Below are 15584 nucleotides of genomic sequence, written 5' to 3' on the forward strand. Positions count from 1 at the left end.
GGCGTGTCATCTCTAGTCAACGACTCTCTGTGCTTCTGATCTGTAACGTCGACAGGAAGTGACCACCATGAGACGGCGTGTCATCTCTAGTCAACAACTCTCTGTGCTTCTGATCTGTAGCGTTGACAGGAAGTGACCACCATGAGACGGCGTATCATCTCTAGTCAACGACTCTCTGTGCTTCTGATCTGTAGCGTTGACAGGAAGTGACCGCCACGACGTTCTGAAATGGTTTCGTCTTGTTGCGAATCTTTGGTCTGAACTGGGCTTTAGAAAAATCAGAACACCATCCTCTGATTTACTTTCGAGTGAATAAATCAACAGGGCAGTGAGATATTTAAGCTGATGATTCAAATTCATATTTCAACAAATATTAGGTAAAGTATATTTTCTTTTTTCTTGCTTTTCAGTGCCTGACTTTTATTGTTTCAAGATAGAGACATTACTTGAGTCTCAAGTCTCTTTTTATGCTGGCTCATCTCTTCATGTGTTTAAAGACAATAAGTATTTAAAGTCACTTCAAATGGAAACAAGCTGATCATGAATATGACATGTTTCCACAGTGTGGTGTCTCAGCTGAAGTTGCTGAATTTCTCTCCTGTTGCCAAAACTTTCCTGAACGCTCTATAATTAATATTTTGTGTAAATTACAGGCTGGTAAACCCGTGTTGAAGCTCCTGAGCACAAATTACTGAAATTGGAGGGGATTTTTTTTTCTTTATAAAAACCACTGAGTGCCAGAATGAATCCATCGGCCTGATAGACGTAAACATGACTCCTGTTTCGGTTTCAGGTGCTGGTTTGGGAAGCGAGCCGGCGTCTACACAGACTACATCTACCAAGGTCCCATGATTCTTGTCTTAGTGGTAAGAGTCTTTTTTCTTTTTGTCCTGCAGCGTTTTACAACACCCACTGATGCAATTAGTCTTCATAATGTCTTTTAAATACCTGACAGGCGTGAAATGTTGGAAACCGCAACACATTCTTCATGTTCGCAGTGATAAATGTGAAGTTCTGACGATTTACACACCGAGCGTAACGTTTAAATCTCTGCAGCTCGGCACGCTGTAAGAAATGTGGGACTCTTTCTGGAAAACAAGAATCAAATCCAAGTCACTCCAAGTCCAGTCTTGTTTGAACTTATTAGGAATTATCTGTAACTCTGGGTTCTGTCCTCGCCCTGAGGGGACGTTTTCAGGCTTTCATTATTTCATCAGGTGCTCACTGTTCTGAACCTGTCTGCAGATGAACTTTAAAATACTGCTGAGACAATATAACTGAGCCACCTGCAGCACCTCTGCTTCATCCTTCAGAGCACAGTTCTGTTATTGTGACTCTTCTTCACTCTGCTAACAGTCCATGAGAAGCCAGACACTCAGCCCTCCAGCAGGGCTCGTGTTGAATGATTCTGCAGATTTTGTGGATTGTCTGGGGACTCAGCCCGGCTCCATGAACAAGATTTAGTCATCCTTCGTCTGGGCTACAGTAACTCCCTCCTGGCTGCGCTTCAAAATACTCTTCTTAGTATTCTACTGGTGGAAAGTACATTTACTCCAGCTCTGTACCTAAATGCAATTGTGAGGTGCGTGTACCTCCACCCCACAATATTCATTTTACTGCACTGCATTTATTTCAAAGCCTCAGTCACACTGTAGATTCAGATGATCAGTTTAAAATATAGTTAACAAATAAATGGTTATGTGTTAGTATAGGTTAGGTTATGCCACATCTTTAAGCACCTGGAAAACACAAGGTTGGACACTGGGTGCTGCTCTTATGCCTACTCTGCTCCAACTGTCAAGGGCATGAAGGCAGTCTGTGTGTGCAGTTGTTAAGCAACAAAAACCTGGGTGCAGAGCTGATCTTCTTCCAGGCCTTGTTTTGTAAATGTGTGTTGTCCCTGGGACAGACGTAAAGCTCAAGCAGCCCTGCGCTAAAATGATTAACTTCCCCGTATTTATCGCAGACCGATATTTACAGAAGAAGGGACGGATATCTGTCGGCTGTGTTGAACTCTCTACAGCCCTTTTTAAACAGGAGCTGTGCAAATTAGCAGGAAAGCCCAATCAGTGTTTTTTCAGCATTGGCAATATAAAAACAAAATCGGGGAGTGCAGCAAAATGCCGCCTACCTACTTTTGTTTATACAGAATGTGCCTTTTTCGGGGCAATGGGGGGCGTGAGCAAGTAACAAAACGTGTAGCTCAGCGTGTGACGTAAACAGTGACGTGGGAGGGAAGCCGCGGCTGGTCAGTCCTTCGGAGATTCTCTCGTAAGTCGGCCTGTCCTTCACCGTCCCCGTCATCTGACGGTTAATGGCCTCTTCGTTTGCGAGGACAAGGAGGGCGCGCAATTCCTTGTCTCCCCAGTTGCTCATCTTTACAGTGTCTGTCAGGTTTGTGTTTCCCTCTTGCTACTAGCTGCTCGCTAATTCCTGCTATCAGCTGTTTCCTGTTTATCCACCACCAGTGGCTCGCACGTGCGGCGTCATCAACAGCTCCTCCCACAAGTCATCAACAGCCCCTCCCACAAGTCATCAACAGCTCCTCCCACAAGTCATCAACAGCTCCTCCCACAAGTCATCAACAGCTCCTCCCACAAGTCATCAACAGCCCCTCTCGTTGCAGAAGGCCGCCTCGGTCTGTTTAAACCAAAAGGGTTCCACCAATATGTCTACCCTACGAGGAGGAAAATTTGGCACTTCGGATCAACTCGCCAATCCAGCTCTGTGTGTCTGAACATTTGCCAAAAATCTGGTAGCGTCAAAGGGACTTCAATCTCAGGGCGCAGCTGTCGCACCCTAAAAAATAGGCGCTCAGGAAAGTGTGCGTGATGAGACATCATCGCTCTGGTGTTTGAGCGCGCCTGCCATGTGAATACATTGAAAACAGTGAATTTGAGGACAAAAACAATGTGGCATGTGCAGGGCCTCTGAGCAGCAGAGCAGGATATAATCAAATATGATCTGTCTTTATCAGCTGCAGCATTAAAGTAATGCTTAAACATCACTGTATTATTATTATTATTATTATTATTAATGAATAATGGCAAGAAAACTGAACTGAAGCCGACATAAGAGGTGTCCTAAATGGCCACAGGCGACGCAGCGCCTCCATTTTGAGCTGAACTCCTGACAAACAGCGTGCTTCTCTTTATAACTGTCGCTGGCTTTGAAAGCATCACAATGAACAAGGAGCGGCGGACTGATGAAGTTAATATGAGGAATTATGTTCACAATACCTTCAACCTAAATGAGGTGTCAGCTGGATGAAGGCAGAGCACCACGGAGCTGTTGGCCATATTGTAAGTTACTTCCATTAAATATCACAATATGAAAGAAAGTAGAAAGAACATTAGAAATGTAGGCAGACAGTAAACTGGCTACTCACCCATCTTTTAAGTTTGTATACGTCTCCGGTCTGATCTGCAGCAAACAGCTGGAGTAGTGCGAATGTAATGGATTCAGTGTGGACAGAAAGCTCAGACGCTTGTTTGCTGTTGGGACATGGCGTCATTATGTTCTACTCAGGAGCAGTAACACACACGGTGCTATAAACATGTTTGGGTTTGATACAACAGGTGAGTTTATGGAAGTATGAACACATATGATACTAATATACTCAATAAACAGTATAATGTCATTCTGAAATGACCCTTTCACTTTTACATTGAGCACCTTGATGCAAACACGTCTGTAGGTTTACTTTAAATGCAGCACTGTGATATTGCTTCTTTTATTCTTCCTCCACTGTCCTCAGTCCTGATGCACATGCACGTCCTCACTCTCTGATCACTGTCTCTCCCACTGTGGTGATCTGACCGTCAGTTTGGACTCGTGTCTCCCTGCTGGGACTCCAGTAGTGGACTGACCTTCCCGTCCTCTTCAGAAACGGCCTGTTCTCTTATCTTCTCTCTCTGCAGTTGAAAAGAGATCTCTCCACTCTATGTTTCAGCCTGTCCCGCCTGACTCTCCCCTGAAGCACATGTCTGCCTCCTTCAATATCTCCGCTACTACTTTCTCCGAAAATGTTTTGCTTACAATGGCAGCTTCTCTTCGGCTTTTATCTCTGTGCCGAGCGCTTGATCCTGCAGGATCATCGTCAGGTCACCAGAATATTTGTGGTATCTCCTGTCCGGCTGCTGTGGCTGTGAACTCTACATGCCTTTTACCGTCCCTGGCTTTTAATGTCAGCAATAATATGATGCACTGTGATGAGGGATAAATACAGGATGTTATTAAAAATGTTAACATAAGCTGTAATGCAGGGGGTCAGCGAGGAGCGGTGGAATGGATGGTTCTTGAAAGATCGCCATGCATCTGTTGAGGCCAAGGTCAGGTCAGCTGGCCCTGGAAAGTATTCCTGCAGCTATTTTTGCTCCTATGTTACATCATTCACACCTACTGTACCGCATGAGCTACTGATTTTGTCATTCATCACACTGAATGGGAAAAAATATCTCAAGGACCACTTCAGATAACCAAGAGCAGTTGTATCACTAAAGCTGATGTTACTTTATTGTCAACAAGCTTCCTGTGTAGATATAAATAGCTCTTATTTTCAGGTGAATTATACACTTAAGAAAACACACTTGTTTGATTAAAGTCCAGTTACCGGTACGTCCCCCTAAGTCTTTCACACAGGACCTTTACCAGTGGCTGAAATGTTCCACTCACACTTTCAGTCAAAGCCACATTTTCTGTCCTGCTGCCACAAACAGTGTTTGAAGACATAATTAAATCTTTGACTTGTAAGCACTGGTGGACTCAGCTCCTCACAGCAGCAGTGCCTCTTTGGGCCCCTTCGCTAGATAAAACATGATAAAGTGCCCTCTGGGGCGTCCTTTGTATCAACAGTCAACAGTCCTTGCTCTGTTCTTTGCCTTCCCCTGCTGTGTGAGAAACACCGTCTGAGTGGCAACTTCAAGTTGATGTTTGGTAACATCAGTTACCAGATCACTGACACGTGTGGCTGAAGTGGAGCCTCCATCACTGGAACGAAGGCCTCGACCGTGATTTCAGATGACGGCGCGTCTGAACATCAGATCTACAGCTGCTTTGTTCATGGACCATATTACATTTTGTTGAGCAGCAGCTGTCATGTGGTGGTGTGTTGAACAGTAAATGAAGAATGTCTGCAACAGTGTTAGCAGGAGATGCTGCAACAGCAGAAGCGGCTCGAGAGCGCCAGTGTGTCGACCAGGGTGGAAGTTGCTCTATCTGATGCAACCTTCTGGTCCGCCCCCCCCGACTGAGCTGCACTGGTGCAAACGTGGCAAGAAATGTGTGTGGAGTATTTCAAACATTTTAAATGCTCCATTTGAGGGAATCTACGACACAATACCCACAATCCTGCGCAGAGATTTAGCCCCTGTGTGCGCTTATTTAAAAATAAGTTTTGTAAATGTGAGTGTCACGTACAAGTCTCTACGATAATTTAACTGGTTTCCAGCAGGTTGCCTCGTTTCTAATCCCTGAACATGTCCATGTATTAACTATCATGACAATGAGTTTCCTCCTCCCCCGCTGGCGAGGAGCAATTCTATGTTCCCCGGCTTAATATCCTCTTAATGTGACTCATTAACGAGACCTTTCAAAGGGTTTCATGTTCCCAGCAATGTTTCTGCCGCTGGTCAAATGTTCAGTGCATGTTTCCAGGATCAGTATGTTAAAAACATGCAGCTTGTAGCCTACTGATGTTTCACTCCATGAAACCGACGGCCTCACGTTTACAGGACATTTCAGTCATGGTGTGTCCACAGAGGCTCAACAGATTTGTGCCTTTCAAACTGCATTTGAAACGTTCAGATCCATTTTGTTCTTCTGCTGTTTGAAGTGCAGAGACAGCCCTCATCAGTCTTTGATATATCCAGAGACACTTGGTTAAAACCCGACACCAGGCAACATCAGCCCCGTGGGAACAGTGAGGTGACCCCTGCTGCTTTAAACCTGTCAAGCACTGTGACCTCTGAGCGCAGAGCAGCGTCTCTTTGACACTAATAGACACTTAAACGCCTCACACTGCAGAGAGTCACACATTTATCTCTGTGTCTGATTCTCCCAACAGATCAATTTCATCTTCCTCTTCAACATTGTGAGGATCCTGATGACCAAACTGCGAGCCTCCACCACGTCAGAGACGATCCAGTACAGGTACATTGAGTCTAAACTTCTGTCTGTACACACCTGAAACTATTCATGCATTTGTATTTGATCTGTGGAGTGTGATAATCGCTCCCTACCTGCTTCTCATGGCCGATACCAATAAGATACCAGATTACTTTACATTTTTGTATTTTAAAAACAAGTTTACAATGTGTAGTTTATGCACAGCTGAGGGTAAGAGAGGCTGAGATGAAGTGAACAAATCTAACCACCACAGGTATCGTTCAAAAACAAGACTCTTCAAGATTTCATTTATTTTTCTTGCCTAAGATTTTAACTTAAATGCTTTGACATAATCTGTCAAATCAGACATGTCAACGTGTTATAGACATGTAATTGCAGTAAGTGCACCCCTCAGTACAGACTTAAAGGCTTTGTGTTTCCAAAAATTAATTTATTTGTGCCACAGTGTCAACACTGACCTGTCAAACTTTGATGTCCCAGTTTTTTTTTCACGATTTAAAATGGGTAAACTCTGATTTGATCATGGAGCTGCACACAGCGTATTGATTCACTCATCCCAGGCATGTCCAAAGTCCAGCCCGGGGGCCAGTTGTGGCCCTCAGACTGATTTTAAACATCCCACAGTCTGTCTTTTAAAACACTGGTTCTGAACTGGTGGGTCACAGTCCGAGAGGAGGTTGCTGGTCCGTTCTGATTGGGCCGCAAATGACTCGTTAATGTGTCAAGTTTGTGAAAAAAACACTTCACATTAAAGGGAAATTTCTGTTCATTTCAACCTGTCTCCTATCGTCCTAAATTTGTTTCAAGTGACTAGTGACATAAAAATAATAGTTAGCATGTTAGCCGTTAGCCTAGATACAGCCGGGGCGCATAGTAGCGTCAGACCTGTTAAAACGTAAGTGAACGGGCAACCTTCAAGTGCAAAGTTAGTCCACTAAACAAGCTTTTTCTCCACAAAGACCGCCTCATATTGTTAGGATAAATGTCAGAGAACATATAGAAAACCACATGTAAATGTGTTGTCTTACCTTACCGGTGTGCTGCCATGTTTGTTTACCATCTAGCTCTGCTTTCCAAAGCGCGGCCGAAATATCGTGAGAACAAGCAGCGATCTCATACCGTGCCGTACCGTGCAGTGAATTTCAAGCACAGAGCTTTTATTTTGAAGTGCTGTTTCCTGCTGTAGAGTGAGTGACTGTAAACGGGCTGGAACACATGGCCAAGGGCAAGTATGACATTGAACATATTTAACTGTGTCGACCTTGAACTAACGATGAAGGAGAAATCTGGACCAGTTGGGAACCGCTGCCTCACAGTGCACGATCACTTTGCATTTTTCCCTTCACCTCATGATGGCAGGACTATCATGCAGTTTGTAGGCGTGCACCAAGTAGTGTGTGTGATCTGTTGTCATAAACAGACAGTAAACAAGTCAACAAACGCTGATGAAACAGCACACATTTCCTGTAGCAGACATGGCCACAGCATACTTCAACACATACTTCAAACATGGCCGACACAGGCTGCAGAAAACAATTTACAGTCAGAAATATACATTAAACACACGTAGCATAGTTAACTTCTTCTTCTCTGTGTTAATTGACGGTGTGATGCTGAACCAGTTCAGTCAATGACTTTGCTTTTGACTCTGTTTATCAGCTCTAACTTTATTATGGGAATAATGAATAATTACATACATTTCTTATCATCGGCTGATAATCTGTTGGCCTGGTTAGTACGGTGCATCCCTCAGTGATGCAGCTGTTGCATCAGCAGTCTTCCTGTCATGTTCTCTCATCTGCAGGAAAGCTGTGAAGGCTACGCTGGTTCTCCTTCCTCTCCTGGGAATCACCTACATGCTGTTCTTCGTGAACCCCGGCGAAGACGAGATCTCTCAAATCGTCTTCATATATTTCAACTCGTTTTTGGAGTCCTTCCAGGTACGATTTGTCCCGCGGACAAATGTTTGCACATGCCTAAATGCTTTCAGAGACAAGGAGATGATATTGTCTTTTGTGTGGGTGTGTTTTTGTACACAGAGACACAGTAATTGTAATGAGTGGACGGCAGAATTGTTCCTCTGGGGAGATGATTAAATGAATGTATCGTGTGTGATAAGCTGCTGTGCATGCGATTAAAACAGGATCAGGGCGTTGATGTTTTGAATGCCCTCCTTTTTTGTTCCTGTCTTTATCTCCCTCCTCCTCTCCACACAGGGCTTCTTTGTGTCAGTGTTTTACTGCTTCCTGAACAGCGAGGTAAGCTGATTCACGTCCTCTCATTGATCAAACATTTAATGTTCCCCCCGCCTCAAACACTTATTTATATTACCCGTCTTCAGGCGCTCCCACTCTCCCTTTTGGTGGCTGTTGCTGTGTGTTATTCGAGGGGATTGAGTGATAAAGCCTGCAGCACTTATATTTAGGGCACAATTAAGACTTGTCATGTGTAAGTGACATCACTTTCTACTCTTTATGACAGTGTCAGCCTTAATTTGGTCTCACAGAGAAATCGGGGTTGAAACCCTCTCAAAATAGCACAGAAATATGAATATGCATGCATGCAGAAAAGCTACGTATTATGTGTCATATTATTATTAATACTAATAGTAGTGGTTTTATTTGTGTCATTAGCTTCAACTTTATCTTTGTGGCACCTCTCATACAAACATGCAGCCCAGCGTGCTTCACAACGCAGTTAAGAAAGAAAAAACACAATAAATACAGTTTTATTTTAAAGATTTTTTGGGGCATTTTTGCCTTTAATTGATGGACAGCTGAGCGTGAAGGAGAGAGGAAGAGGAGAGAGAGAGAGAGAGAGAGAGAGAGTGAGTGACATGCAGCAAAGGGCCACAGGCTGGAGTCGAACCCGGGCTGCTGCAGCCTTGTACATGGGGCGCCTGCTCTATCCACTAAGCCACCGATGCCACCATAAATACAATTTTTTACGTCAAAAAAAAATGTACATAAATGAAACAATAACATTTTAAAAAATCAAAAAATAAAACTCAAAAAATTGAAATGAACACCAGGGATGAAAATAATGTAAAAACTAATTATTAAAAATGACTTAACATCACTCCAAATTAGTATTGTTGTGTGTCGTAGCAGTGTTGCTGGTTTTTCATGACATGTTGTTGTTATATGATTTCGGTTCTGGAAACATTTAATGTGCCACAGTTGCACAAGCTAGACAGAAGGAAATAAAACAACACACACATCATTTTAATTCCTCCTTCCAAACTCAAACCCTCCGTATCCTCCTCCTTATCTGTAACCATCCTCCTGTCTTTGCACAATGTCTCCAGATGTTTCCTCGCACTAACAAACACACTAAGGCAAACAATTATTTCATAGTTTACTTTAGTGTTTTTACACTATACAAACATCACATATAACAGAAGTGAACCAGATGTTACAGGAGTCGTGGTGAAGCGTCAGGCTCCAACAGTGGATCTGCTGCTGAATGGAGAGTAAACAAAAAGCTCTGTGAGGCTGTGTGTGCTAATGATGCTAACGTGGCTAACACCTAACATTAACAACATGCATATGCAAAATAAAATACACACAGTACAAACAGTTTCAAACTCTTAACAGGATGTACTGACGGATTGTGTTTAGATAGCTGCAGCTCAGTCAGGAGAGAATATAATAATATTTAATACTGATTATGAGTGAACAGATTAACAGATGATTTGTGCTGACCTCTATAACTCCGCCAGGACGCCGACGTCCTCGCCCCCCCCCCCGTTAAATGGTATCTCCCAGGCACACTACGTCATCAAACCATGTGATGTTTGGTATTGCTGGATTCAGGAAGCTCTCGACTTTTCAAAAACAACATTGTTTTTTTTTTTATTTATTATGTATTTCACACCAGAGCAGCCTAAACACACAAAGTCCAAAATCACCATGAGTGGAGACAAGTCACGTCATGCCGTTTTTCGACGGGAAAAGTTAAAGGATTACTCGCGATCTTATGTGGAGCTGTTAGTGGGGACTTAGCTGGTTTATAAAAGGTAAGAGTCTCACTCCTACCACTATTTTTGGCTGAGATATACCGTCTAGAAAGTGGGATCATAACTTTCACGTTTCATATGGCTTTATTTGGTGATATTTTATGGTGTTTCTGTGTCATAAACAACATCAGCTATCATAATCACACCTGATTTCAATAAGGTACAATGTCTGAAGCTGGCTGAGTGTTGTTTGATCACTGATAGTACTGTTTTGAAGCAGAGTGACCCACTTGTCATGTGGAGCTCCGCCTGGATCTTTTCATGGTAAAAACACTGTAGAATGGTCATACTTTGAGCAGTCTTCTTCACATTTGAAACAAGTGTTCATTGATAGTGTGCCTACAGCCCCACAGTGTCATTTACCTGCTCAGATGAAGCCACAGACAGTTATTCATCCTGAAAAACACTTTTTATTTTATTTTAGGCAAAATCTTCAACTTGTTACTGACTTCAGAGGCCCATTACTCTGTCTCTGTATCACCTAGAGTGTTTCTGACACTTTCACAAGAAACTGCAGGGAGTTTTCTTTCTGGCAAGACCTCATGCATGCATGTAGTCAGAGCGGTTCAGAAGCTACAGTCATTTTAATTTGGGTATGTCATTTTAGGTGTTTTTGCCACAAAACGGGGGTGGAGTGCAAGATGTTAATATTTAACTTCAGTCTTTGGTGCTTGGACATTAGAGGGAGATGTTTTGTGATCAAGTGACATCTGAGCGGCAGCAGGATAAATCCCCCCATGGAGTCCAGACTCTGGTGTCGGTGGTGGCTGATGACTCTGAGGCTGATGAGGCTGATGAATCCGTAAACACTGGGTGGTGATGGGGAGGTGGAGGACACGCATGACGGCAGCAAGACAGAACTACAGTAGAGCAAAAAACATATTTAATATGAGGAGCAGTAAGATGATTGGCTGACAGAGAAGGTGTGTCGCTGTAATGTTGGTTGATTGTGACTCAGCTGATGACTCCAGTGAACCAGACACTGACACAACGAGAAAGAGTGAATGGCACTCCTCCTCCTCCTGACTGAGCCTTGGCAATAGCTTCATTAGTTAAGCATGTAAATATTTTAACATCTTGACTTTGTTGATAATATTTTTCTTTTTCTGGCTTCATATATGAAAAGATTTTGAAGGGTTTTTTTTGTTAGTTTCGAGTTATTTATTGTCATATGCACAGTGAACGTCTTTGTTCTCCAACAACGCTCATTAAATATGTATAAAAAGAAAATCACACACGTATAAAAGGCAGAGAGAGTCTGAGATATAAAACAGCGCAAAAGATAAAATTAAGGGATAAAATATATTATTTGCATTTGTGATAGACAAGTGTCCACCACAAGTAAAGCTATATATATATATATGAATTATGGGGGGAGAATGAAGCACTGTAAGAGACAAAGATCCTCTGAGCAGCAGTTAAATAAGAACAGAAGGACTCGTTGGTGAAAGAAACTTGAAACTCAGCATCAAAGTGTTGCAGCTTTAAACAGGAGCAGGTTTGTGCTCAGTGCTCAGTGTCAGTAATGCCTCTATCAGGCTGGAATTAACTTTAGTGAAGCTCTTCTTCAAGCTCCACAACAGAAACTGAAGTTTGTCCTCAGGTTAGCTCTGCTGGAGCTGGATCCAGACGGATGGAGCGCAGCTGCACTGTTGTGGTCCAGTCATGATCGAGGGTCACTGACGCTCTGGATTGATAAACAAATTCAATCCCCAGGTTCACACAGTTTCCTCCACTGTCACGTTACACTGTGGGGACATCGACCGAGAGGAAGTTTGAATCAAATGTAAATAAAACAGTTTTTTTTTTTATCTCTGTTCAAGTAGTTATTGTTGAAGGGAAGAAGAAAAGCATCAGTATAACAGAGTTAAATATTATAATATGCACGTCAGGACAGACGCCACGGCCTCGGCCAGGGCTGGACGAACATCCTCCTGCTTCAACAGACAATGTTAGAAATAAGCCATGGCCGCCATCTTGAATGACATCATCATTACATCTGGTGGCTTTTTGCAGGTGATGATCTCAGGCTGTTGCCGTCTGATGGATCTGCTTTTTGTTTTACAACAGTTTGATCAACTGACTGATAAAAAAGTTATTATTTAAAACATTTAAATCATTTAAATTTGACCCTATGACCTTAGTGTGGTAGAGTCCCCTCAGAAATGTGGGGTGATATCACACTTGAACCCGTGTAGCCTGTCTTTAAAGAGAAGAATTTGATAATGTAAATGCCGGTTGTCCGACACGTTCTCATCCGACATCGGCCCTTTGTCAGCAGACTTTATTGTCTAAATACGCTCGAGCTGGCGTGTCAGTTTACGCTTGTTACATGCATTGTGTCCTTTTAAAATACACCAGTAAAGCAACTTGTATTTACGTTACTTTAATTGTGTGACAAAAATAGGTGGTATAGAAACAAAACATCGTGGTTTGGCTCAACATTCACACAGGAAGTGGACGGTGCACGCCCAGGCTGGCTGAACAAATGTTTTATTACTAAAACTGAAACTATTTTGTTAATGTGTTAAAAATCTCCTCTTTGAGATTAACTGAAATAAAAGGGAGATTCTAGAGGAGTAAATATACACGGTATGATAACCGTCAAATTTTATATCACAGTAAACCTTAAAACCAGTATATCACCTAGGGACGCACGATCTGATATCTGGATCAAATATCGGCCCTGATATCATCAAAACAGATGGGTCAGGTATCAGAAAATGCAACCTGTACCTGAGGCGATCCTTTGCCTTTAAATCTATTGCAACGCCAGCTACGTCATTCGTCAAGGAGCGAAGGAGAGAATTTGCTGTGTGGAGATATTTCACACTGAACGCTCTAACTAGCCCGACAGCATTTTGCAATGTCTGCAAAGTGAATGTTGCTAGGGTTGGTGGTCGTACCGCCGAGTATAATACTACCAATTTAATAAAGCATCTACAAAAACATCACCAAACGGAGCACCAAGAGTTCCAGCAGTTGAGCAGGTCAAAAGGAGCAGGTGGTAATACTACACAGCAGTTAACGTCAGCAGATGCGCTGCAAAGAAGAGAGAAATTCCCCAGCAGTAACGCAAAACCTGTGAAAATTTCTGAGAAAGTTGTTTTGGACGGACAAACAATGACGGTTGTTGAAAACGTGGGCTTCCAATGTTTACCGGATCACCTGGAGCCACGGTACAATTTGCCGTCGCACAAATATTTTTTCCGAGACCACACTGTTGGAAATGTACGAGAAAGTGAGCAAACACTTGTCTCAAGAGTTACAAGATGTAGATGTAGATGAAGCTGTTTCATCTTGTTCATTTTATCTTAGGAGAGAACTGTGTAGTCATCAGTGCCTGATGCCTCCAGTCTTTTCTGTTCTACATGTAAGGTATACAGCTTCTTAGGTCAACCATGGTATCAGATTGGTATCGGGTATCAGCTGATACTCAAAGCCACAGCATCGGGATCAAAACTGAAAAAGCTGGATCGTGCATCTCTAATATCTCTGCAACCCTACAGCTTTAATTACTTTACAAAAACAGGAGTTTTCACAGACAAAACATAGAAAGAGTTTAAAATCAGAGTGCAGCAGAAATGATGTTTTTCTGTCGGCTGATGCGTAATTCAGTGTCACAAAACCAGTGGGATGATTCCACTGGCTTTCAGATTATTGCAGGGAATAAACTCTGTGGCAAAGAAACGTTTATGATAATTACACTTTTTGTTTCGTAAGATGACCCTACATGAAGATCACTTTATGAGCCTAAATTCAATCACCAGAAGTAAAACGCTAACGTTAGGTTATTAACGAACTACGCTGCGGTCACATGACTTAACATGGCCACCACAACGAGGCTGTGAACCCAGGTTTCACCCCGGTCAAAGTCTTGGTTTGACCCATCCACCACCCCTCCCACCCGCCCTATAGGGAAGCTGTTTCTGTTACATCATTCGAGCAGCATATCTAACCGATGCTGCTCAGCAGTGCATCATGCTACCACGAAAGGTGCATTTTGCATCAGTGTCTGACGCCGGAGTCACTGACAAAGCGCCGTCTTTGACGAGTTGGGAAACAGAATCAGCTGAGTCGTCAGGACATAAAACTAATGTTGATGTTTATCTTCTAGAAGAAACGTTTAAATTGAAAAATAAATCAAAACGTGACCTTAAAATCGAACGTCTAATCAAATTGTGGATTTTTGAGAAGTGTGACACTCCCTTATGATAATCCAGCAGGTGTGGATGAGCTTAGATCAGCTTCACATTGACAGTGCAGGCAACGGAAACAAACCCAACAGCTTCTCGTCAAACTGTAATCCATACATCGCTAAATTTGGTCTTTTTCCAAATGAGCTCCGGCTGTCGTAACAGAAAATGTTTCACATCAAAACACCCAACAAACCGAACTTTAGTAGAAGATCTGTTTCATCAGTGTGGAAGATTTTTAGGGCCTTTAAAGGTTTTATTTCTGAAAGGACGGCGTTATACATAAAGTGTAAATGAATTAAGACATTAAGTCTCCAAAGCTTCGATCAATACCCTTTTGGCTTTGCCCACAACCTGTGAAATACTGCCGGATGTCACATAAAGATAATTATATTATCACTTGACCTTTTCATGGAGAGGATTATGTCAGATCTTTAGGTTTAATCAAGGCAGCCTGGTGCGTCTTCAGCTGAATCCCAATCTGGTGTTTGAGTCCAGCATCTCATCACAGAATAATCATTACTCTACAAGCTCTTCCTCCAGTAGCACATGGATGTAATATCAGCTGACTGCTGGCCTTTAGTTACTGCCGCTGGATGATGAATGAATTTCTCATCATGGACCGTGTCGCAGCTCCAACGAGGGGCTTAACCAGCGTGTGGAGCGCACAGAGGATATTGATTTAGTGTTTTGTTTCAGCCTGAGAGTGGCAGAAAATAAATGAGACACATGAACAAAGGAACCCCGTGGTCACATTCAAGAGAAAAGGAAAACATTTAGTATAAAAACATGTGTGTGGGGGATTAAATGATCTGTGCAGAGGACAGCTGCCAAACACAACGCTGGTTAGCACGCTGATGAATCGAGATGTAAAATGTTACAGCGTGTTAAAATGATTGTTTGGTGTTTTATGAGGATCAGCTTTTGGGTTTAGAGCTCCTCCTCTGAGACCGTGTTGTATTATTATTACTGGAGGCAGCATGTTCAGCAGAGGGACACATGGGAGGATTGATTTTGGATCAGGGAGAGAGGAGAAGGAGGAACCTCTTTAATCAGCATTACAGTGATTCATGGCATGTTGTTGCTCTAGACTTTGTTTACGAGGAGCATGAAGTGTGTTGGAATCGGAGGTGTAGATTTGGTATTACATCACAGGCAGTGATTTAAAGGGAAATTAATTTCTGCCAGAAAGAAACAAGACAGTGAGTTAAAGGAATGATCAAAATTGAAGTCCTTATGGTAAC

The 15584-nt window shown here is 42.7% G+C and overlaps 1 protein-coding gene across 2 annotated transcripts in view; it reads left to right on the forward strand.

Annotated features, from left to right (window-relative positions):
* The window catches only part of LOC125880668 (corticotropin-releasing factor receptor 1-like), a 99674-nt gene that overhangs the window by 78908 nt on the left and 5182 nt on the right, over positions 1-15584 (forward strand). For both annotated transcript variants that reach the window (XM_049563354.1, XM_049563355.1), the window contains 4 exons: positions 794-866; positions 6065-6150; positions 7931-8066; positions 8343-8384. In XM_049563354.1, the coding sequence (XP_049419311.1) occupies positions 794-866; positions 6065-6150; positions 7931-8066; positions 8343-8384 (337 nt within the window). The remainder of the gene's footprint in view (positions 1-793; positions 867-6064; positions 6151-7930; positions 8067-8342; positions 8385-15584) is intronic.

This window comes from Epinephelus fuscoguttatus, linkage group LG20 (genome assembly GCF_011397635.1).
Source record: "Epinephelus fuscoguttatus linkage group LG20, E.fuscoguttatus.final_Chr_v1".
Lineage (NCBI taxonomy): Eukaryota > Metazoa > Chordata > Actinopteri > Perciformes > Serranidae > Epinephelus > Epinephelus fuscoguttatus.